The 8,822-nt window shown below is 54.2% G+C and overlaps 2 protein-coding genes across 2 annotated transcripts; both read left to right on the top strand.

Annotated features, from left to right (window-relative positions):
- Positions 1-140: 140 nt before the first annotated feature.
- On the top strand, positions 141-1,445 carry LOC131258420 (zinc finger protein 708-like). Its single transcript, XM_058259733.1, has one exon. It carries the CDS (start codon positions 417-419, stop codon positions 1,374-1,376), a length of 960 nt encoding a protein of 319 aa, XP_058115716.1. The 5' UTR covers positions 141-416; the 3' UTR covers positions 1,377-1,445.
- A 563-nt stretch (positions 1,446-2,008) lies between these two features.
- On the top strand, positions 2,009-8,402 carry LOC131258414 (neuralized-like protein 4). The gene is made up of 5 exons (XM_058263618.1): positions 2,009-2,173; positions 2,262-6,184; positions 6,315-6,419; positions 6,665-7,725; positions 7,796-8,402. The coding sequence occupies exons 1-5, from the start codon at positions 2,009-2,011 to the stop codon at positions 8,287-8,289; spliced, it is 5,748 nt and encodes a 1,915-aa protein (XP_058119601.1). The 3' UTR covers positions 8,290-8,402.
- The last annotated feature ends 420 nt before the right edge of the window (positions 8,403-8,822 follow it).

Below are 8,822 nucleotides of genomic sequence, written 5' to 3'. Positions count from 1 at the left end.
GGTATAACAGTTTGGTGTTATACAAGGGTCACAAAGGTATAATACGGACATCATATCTTGGGCTATTTTGCACCGGGGATGTAAAACGAAAATAAACAAACAACAGAAAATGTGCAACCAAAATGTGTCCGGGGGACGAAATATACAATTTCGCTTCATTCAAACAGAACTACAAGCGTAAAATTGGGTTGGAAGAGGAATCCAATTGTGAATGGAAAAGTGTAGAATGTAACGAATTTGTATGCCTTTTTGTACTAGAAGAATCCCCCGACGAAAGCCCCGAAATCCCGATCACACGCCACCGTATAATCATCGATGAAGAGTTAAACGTGAAAATAGATACGAAGGCCAAAGAGACTAATGTTTTCCTGGCTGAAGGAGAATCGCTAGCGTGCTATTCCCAGCTTCTCACTATTATGAATGTTTTAGCCGAACCATCATCCTACGGCGAAGAGGGTACCGATGAAGAGTGGCTAGAAACAGAGTCACTTGAGCCGATAGAAAACATCCCAGAAGCAGCACCAGTCGTGGATCCCCCGATGCTCGAGAGAACATCAACGAAGCAGTATAAATGTTCCTACTGCCCCAAAACATTTTCCCGCCCAATTCGACGGCGCGAGCATGAGAATGTCCATACGGGTCAAAAACCGTACGATTGTCCCTCTTGCTCACGTGCCTTTTCCACATCGTCGATGCTTTATGCCCATAGCCAGCTTCATCACGGTGTGCAGAATCATGCCTGCCCCGAGTGTGGGAAAAAATTCAACCGGTTACGCAACATGAGACTACATCATCGATTGGTGCACCTGAAGGAGAAACCCTATGCCTGCCCAATTTGCCAGCGACCCTACACGGATTATACGTGCTACAGGCGCCATATCAAAGTACACTCGCAAGGCGATACCAGCGCTACGAAAAGTCATATTTCCACCACAAAATGCAAACCTCCCAAGCGGGAACGACAACGCAAACCAGTCCAACATGCACCGAAGCCGACAAAACCTACGAGTTGTCCACCGAATGGTACGCGCCGGAAGAGAAATACCCTTCCCAAAAACCACCGATGCGAGCTATGCGGTGCCCTTTTTGCCCGTCGGAGGAATGTAGAATATCACGTTAAATATACGCACACCGGCATCAAGCCGCATGAGTGCGAGTTCTGCGGTAAAAAGTACGGCGATATTACCTCATTCAAGCGGCACATTCGGGCGCATACGGAAATAGCTTTGCAGCGACTTCCGACCCAGGGTGTGGAGGAAATTGTTCTCCAGCGGCTAGAAACATCGGGACTAGGTGCTCAGGATGCGACGGTTATGCCGGATTTGTCACAGAATACCGTGTTTACCAGCTATTTAATCCTTAATCCGATAAATTAAGCTAGCAATGTTACCGAACCAAAAGTTTATAATGCAATAAAAATGAGGATAAACGATGAATTAGTAATCAAAAAAAGCAAAATTGAAATTAAAGTTTTAAAAACAATAAATTGCCAGCTATCGAAATTGCGCTTGTAGTAAGTAGGCTGTATTGAAATCTTGGCCTGCTAAGAAGAGTGTACAAATCACAATTTACCATCAATCGTACATCGTTAATTTCGTATTCTTGTTGATCTGATCGCCAGAACAATTCACATACGGGCATGCCGTCCCATCCCACGGACAACGTAATCTTTTCAATTGAACGTCCCTTTCGTGGTATGGTTTGTAAACAAAACTCAGCTGTTGCGCTCCAAAACCGTACACACGTCAAATTTTAGCGTCGCGCATCGTGACGTCACGACGTCCGACGGTACATTGCGTGCCTTTTGGGTCGTTTTGGGCCACCCGACGGTTCGTATCGATCGATTTTTCCATAAACACAACGGTGAAAAAGGCGAGCTGTCAAAAGTTTTCCATCACTTTTCACACCCCACTAGCAGGGAGCTCGGAACACAGCAAATAACCGATACAAAAAGGATTTCGGTGATTCGGACGACAAGGAGCGTGTTAGTTTCTCCATCGTGGCAGAAATGTCGGCAGGGCCGGTTTTCCATCGGCGGTGTGGAAAACGGATCACTTTGACCAATGGGAACCGGACGGCGAGGCGGAATGTGAGCGAGTTTAACCACGGGCTGGTGCTTAGCGCCGAGCCAATACAGGACGATGTGTTGTTCGAGGTGCGGATCGACGAGAAGGTAAGCCAAGCAAGGACGTTGGATTGTGTGGAAGTAAGGGAATTCACCCACCGCTAAACGTGTCTTTGGTCTGTTCCGCCCCCGCCAGATACAAGCATGGAGTGGTAGTATCGAAATTGGTGTCACAACGGTAAACCCCGAGTCGACGGAACTGCCACCGTGCGCCACCAAGCTTCGCAATTCCACCTGGGTGATGTCGGGTATTTCGGTGCTGAAGGATGGCATGCTGCTGGTCGAATCGTACGGACTCGATCTGGAGAAGCTGGGCGAAGGGGACCGCGTGGGCGTACAGCGAACGGCCCGCGGAGAGCTTGTGTTCTACGTGAACGGTGATCCGCAGGGTGTTGCTGCCCGGGACATTCCGCGCCAAGTGTATGCACTGGTGAATCTCTACGGCAAGTGTGCGCAAGTTTCGATTTCATCCAGCCAACCATCGGAGTTGGCGACCGGCGGGGTCGCGGAGGGGTACGGGGCATTAGTAGCACCGGGAGACGGTTGCACCGTGAACACAATGCCGCAGATCTCGGAAAACATCGATCTCCCGATGACGGTGGAAATATCCGTCAGTGGTACAACAACCGGTACAACGACAACGTCGATGGCGGGAACTGCTTCTGCCTCGGGGATCATTTCCACCGGCTTGGAGGAAGGAGGTGGCCCCGATGCAGGCGACAAGCTTCGTTTTCACACACGGTGCGGTTCCCTGGTGAAGCTGAGTGCTAATTGCCGTACCGCGGAACGACGTCGGCCGCTGGACGAGTTTAACAATGGCGTCGTGATGACGCACCGGCCCCTGTGGGATAATGAACTGTTCGAGATTCGCATCGATCGGCTCGTGGACAAGTGGTCCGGATCGATCGAGGTAGGCGTTACGACCCACTGCCCGTCGGCCCTTCAATTTCCCGCGACAATGACGAACCTGCGCAGCGGGACTATCATGATGTCCGGCTGCGGGATACTAACCAACGGCAAGGGAACCCGGCGCGAGTACGGGGAGTTCAATCTGGACGAACTGCGCGAAGGTGACCGCGTGGGGATGATGCGCAAGTCGAACGGAAGCCTGCACTACTACATCAACGGGCGGGATCAGGGGGTAGCGGCAACGCGTGTCGCGCAGACCCTTTGGGGTGTAATCGATCTGTACGGCATGACGATCAAGGTAACGATCGTCGATCGGGACGAGCGCGAGCAGCGTAACCTTGTGACGCGCCGGAATCATCTGCTAAGCATGCCGACGACGACGACGACGACGCAGCAGGCCGTGGCCGAGCTTCCGCTCGCGCTCCATGGCCCGACGGCCATGGTCGGCAGTCCACCGGAGGGGCTCGATTGTAGTCCTTCTTCTGGCTTGCACGACCGATTGCTGTTCCATCCGATTTGTGGCTCACACGCGAGTGTCACGCACAGCGGCCGCACGGCACTGCGGCCAAACGCGTCCGATGACTTTAACAACGGGGTCGTGCTGACCCGGCGTACATTGCGCCCGAACGAGCTGTTCCAGGTGCGGCTAGAGCGTGTCGTCACGAAGTGGGCCGGCTCGATCGAGATGGGCGTCACGACGCACAGCCCGACGGAGCTTGACTTTCCCTTCACGATGACGAACGTGCGCTCGGGCACGTGGATGATGACGGGCAACGGGGTCATGCACAACGGTATGACCGTAATCGAGCAGTACGGGCAGAACCTGGACCGGCTGCAGGTGGGCGATCGGGTTGGCGTCGTGCGAAAGGACGACGGTACGCTACACTTCTGGGTGAACGGGGTCGATCAAGGGCCGGCCGGTACGAACGTACCGGAGAAGGTGTACGGTGTGATCGACCTGTACGGGCAGGCGGCCCAGGCAAGCATAGTCGATACGTCGGAGTGCGGCACCCCGGACACGGGCAACTCGACCATCTCCAATACGACCCTCTTTCCCTCGGTGGAACCGCGGATGCGCTTCAACACGGCCGTCCACGGGCGGAACGCGCACATCCTCAGCAATGGGCTGACCGCGTGCCGCCCGAAGGCGCTGGCGGAATTTAACGATGCGATCGTGTTCAGCAGCCGGCCGCTGCGCCAGCGGGAACTGTTCGAAATCGTACTCGAGACGGTGGTCGACCGATGGAACGGTAGCATCGAGATCGGCGTGACCGCGATGCGACCGGACGAGCTGTCGCTGCCGAGCACGGCCACCGATCTCGAGCACGATACGATCATGGTCTCCGGCACGACGCTCCTGCTGAACGGGTTCACCGTGCGCAACGATCTGCCGTTCGATCTGGACGCGCTCGGGCAGGACTCGCGCGTCGGCGTCATGCGCAATGGGGACGCCATCCACTTTTTCATTAACGGCACCGATCTCGGTTCGTTCTACGAGTCGAAGGCACCGAGCCTGTACGCGGTGGTCGATCTGTATGGCCAGTGTGCGCAGGTGACGATCACCTCGCCGATCGCGCACGGTACCACCGGCGTTGGGTCGGCCATCCCGGGCGATCTGCGCGCTCCGTACGCCATCAGCGAGAACTCCCAGAGCCTCCAGGCCACTTCCGTCATTCAACCGCTGGCGCTGGTGGAATCGAAACACCGTTGGTCCTGCATCTCCGGCAACAGTGTGACGTTAATGCACAACTGGACGCTGGCAACGCGCTGTAGCAACAGTGCCCTCTCGCACTGCCTCGTTTTCTCCGATCGGCCCCTGGTCGTGGGCGAAACGTTCGAGATCAAGATCACCGAGGTGAACCCGCTGTACGCGGGTTGTCTGCGTGTCGGCGCCACCGATCTGAACCTTTCCGACGAGCACGTCCGTAAAAACATCCCCATCAGTATGCGCCGCATCCCGGCCAACGTTTGGTACGTCAGCGGGAACGAGGTGCGCCACAATTCGACGCTGCTGCAGAAGTCACTCGCGTCCCTGGAATGGCTCCGGGCCGGTGACCGCATTGCCATCGAGCTGACCCCATCCCGAACGCTTCGCATCCTGCTCAATTCGGAAGACATGAACATCAACTTCAGTGGATTGCCCGATCCCGCGGACGTGTTTGCCGTGGTCGAGCTGATCGGTTCCACTATGGCCGTGCAGGTGATCTCTTCGCAGGGGCCCTCGTCACCGCTGCGTCCCTGTAGCCTAAGGCTGCAGGATTCCCTCGAGCTTGGCCTCGATCCGCTGAACAAGCAGGACTCGATGCTGGAATCGATCGACTCCGACAGCCTCTCGATGGAGTTCTCGGAGCTTTATCTCGGTAAGAATGTCACCCTCGGTGACGAACGGAAATCGGCCGCCCGGGTACAATCGTACAACCAGGCCGTCGTTTGCCTCTCGAAGCCACTGTGCAAGGGACACAGCGTGAGCGTACGCGTCAACACCGTCAATCCGCTGTGGAAGGGTACGATCGCGGTCGGGGCGCTTGGGATGGCTCCCGGTGTCGCTTCGGCTCAGTTTCCCTTTCCCACGTCGGCCATCCTCTTCCGGCGGCCGTGCTGGATTGCGACGCACGACTACGTCAACATTAACGGGACGAAAACACAGTCCCGGTACGGCGAGCTGCTGGACGCCATCCAACCGGGCACGATCATTACGCTCACGTTGACACACGCCGGCAGTTTGGTAATCACCTGCGGGCAAACGCAGCTGGACGAGCTGGCGACGGGCCTACCACATCACGTCTATCCCGTGTTCGATCTTTACGGCAAGTGTGAGCGTGTTACGATCTACAACGGCGATCCAAAGAACGGAACTCCGATCGATGAGGAGTTGGCGGCGCTACCGAACGAACAGCAGCAGCGTGTCATCGGGGGTGTGAACGTTGGAGGGTCGTTGACCGGTGGACCGGACTCTAATACGCTCGTCCAGGCGACGAACACAACCGTCGCGTCCGGTGCCGTGGCCGCCAGTGGCATCGATGGAGGTGAAAATGTGCCGCAGTGTGAGAAAGCCGATCTGGAGGTGCACGAGAAGGAAACGGATCAAACCACCGTGGCCACTAGCCAACCGATCGCTGGAGGCAGTGGTGGTGGTTCCTCGAATGCGATGTAAGTGTTACGTTTGCCTAAGAAAAAGCTGTATGAGCTTTCCAAGGATACAACGGAATTAACCGACCAACGTTCTATGACGTTTTCTACTACTCCGCATCTAATAATCAGCTTATGGTTTGATTTTCAGGAGTCGTTCCGTGATGGATTGTGTATCGGAAAACCTGTTGATGAACATCTCGATAAAGATACGCACCGCCAACGAAGCACGTAATCACGAGTTATCCAACTCTTGGTAAGTCGTAATATTACCGTCTCAAATCTGCCTCCGGACGCACCGCATTTAGTTAAATCAAGCCTAATTCCTGTTGTATATTGTGTTTTATGTATATTAATGGTCTCCTGAACAAATTTTCAGTGTGCAATGTATATTTGTAATACCCGGCTACGATGGTCATAAAAGTTAAATTATTATTATGAACATCCATGATTCGAAATGGCCATTAAAACTCCATTTTATTTTGTGTTTGCCTTCTGCAGTTGTCTTCGGGATTCGTTACAGTTGCAGCACTCGACCAACTTGAACATCCAGCGCAGTCAAAGCACGCACCGGTTCAACGGTGCCAACAGTAACATGCAGGGCAGCCTCGATAGTAACCGCGGCGGAACCACCGGACCCATCACCAACGGCGTCGGTGGCGAGCAATCGCAGTCGATGAGCTCGGGTAATTTCGACGAGGGTTTCGAGGACTACCAGCATCGACCGGCGACCGTGGCCGCGGGTGCTTCCGGTGCGATCGAGCCGACCACCACCGATCGGGGAGAAAATACCGACACAAACTATCTGGACGATGGCGAGTCGAGTATCGATTTCAACATTCAAATCAACAACGCCGGCGGTGACGGAGATATGGAGAGTGATACGAACCTCGCGGAGGGCAACACCAACGTCGACGTTACGCTCGATGACGACGACGACGACGACGATGATGAGGACGTGGAGAACCCAACGCGTTTGGATGAGGATGAGGATCGCGATCGGAACACGTTAGCGAACAATCGAGCCAAGTTGGGTCTGCCGCTGCAACCGGTCGGTGGGACCATCACCGGGGGTGCGGATTCAGGACCGACCACGGCCCTCTGCTCGCTTCCTCCCATCGCGATCGGAATGCAACGTTTAGCTCCGGAAGGGGCGGAAGATGAAGCGGAGTCAGCGTTTACCCAGCACCAGAGGATGAATGTACGCTCCGGGTCGATCTCGCTACCACCGGCATTACCGAGCATGCCACCACCACCACCCCCGGAAAACCGGGATTGTGACAATCTGAAGCTCGTCATTAGCTTCAAGCGCACGCTGATGCTTCCGGATGCGTTCTTTGCCGACGAACCGTGCGCATGCTATTGTGCCGGATGCCACCGGCCCGGTGTGGCGAATGTTCTCAAGGGATGGGTTCGCTTCCGGTTGAACCAGCACACGGTGCAGGGTGGCAATGGGAACGCGATAAACACGACGGATGATTTCGTCTGGACGACGGCGTACTACAATACGCGCGTGGACAAGATACGATCCGTGCTGGACCACGGTCAACCACTACCGATTGGTGAGTACTCACTTACTGATTCTCAGGAACGCTCGATAGACTTACAATTAACTATAATTCTTTTCACCAGAAACCGGTTATCAGCTTCCGGAATCATCAATCTCAGCTCAAACATCAACCGTGAGCGACAATTTCATTCCCGGTACGCACATTCTTCTACGTTCCTTTCCGGACGCGACGGAACCGATCAACTCGTCTGCCGGAGTTCCCCTCTCCACCGCTGCCAGCCGTGGGCGCCCGTTTGCGCTCCGCTACATGGTGAATGGGCAATTTTTCCACATTCGAACCGCTTTCGAAGTGCGTGTCCGCTCGCAATCCCTCTCGGCCGTGGATCATCTTGGTGAGCAGCAGCAACGGAATGCGCTGGTGGACGGCGGAGTTCCGGGTGGTGCATCGAGTGGTAATACCACCGGACATGGTATCACAGCTGCGCCCGGTTCATCGAGCAATGGAGCAGGAGGATGCTCGATTGCACCACATGATAATGCACTCCGATCCTGGACCACGAAGGAAGCGGACGCCTGCGTCCTGACGGCACTCCTGCTGCACCTGGTGCCGATGTAAGGACGAGGGAGGGTGGGAGAACGCTATTTCAGTATTCTAGTAGCTTACGTTCAGCCAATCTATGTCATTTCAACAGCTTTATAAAATTAGATTTCATCCTATAGTCTGTCCGCTATCAATTCGATGGTGTTGTGTCGTTCTTTTTTAAACCCGTCCGAACACAGTATTTGAGAACATGCCGGAATAATGACGCATTTCTTGACGCGACTTGTTTAAACTACTTCCAACAAAGGAAGCATTTACCGAAAAATTTAAATCCCAAGTGAAGAATAAAACAACTCTATCTGAGTTCTTGGAAAGTCTCACGACAGGTTTGGCCACAACTGGAAAAACGGTGACCGGGGCCTCATTTACTCTTTTACCTTTGTTATCCTTTAGTAAATTTTTTTTTAAAGATCAGTCTTGTTCCAACCGTCGAGCAGTACAGACGTGTCTCCAGCTACCTACCTCGAGCATCCTGCTTCAAGTGCCTGTGAAAGTGACTGTGAGAGTGACAGCTAGTGCTATCTCCCTCGCTCCGAAAACTTTTCCAG

Source organism: Anopheles coustani, chromosome 3 (assembly GCF_943734705.1).
Source record: "Anopheles coustani chromosome 3, idAnoCousDA_361_x.2, whole genome shotgun sequence".
NCBI lineage: Eukaryota > Metazoa > Arthropoda > Insecta > Diptera > Culicidae > Anopheles > Anopheles coustani.
Note: the sequence above shows the minus strand (reverse complement) of the source record. Positions and strands in the feature narration are given on the sequence as shown.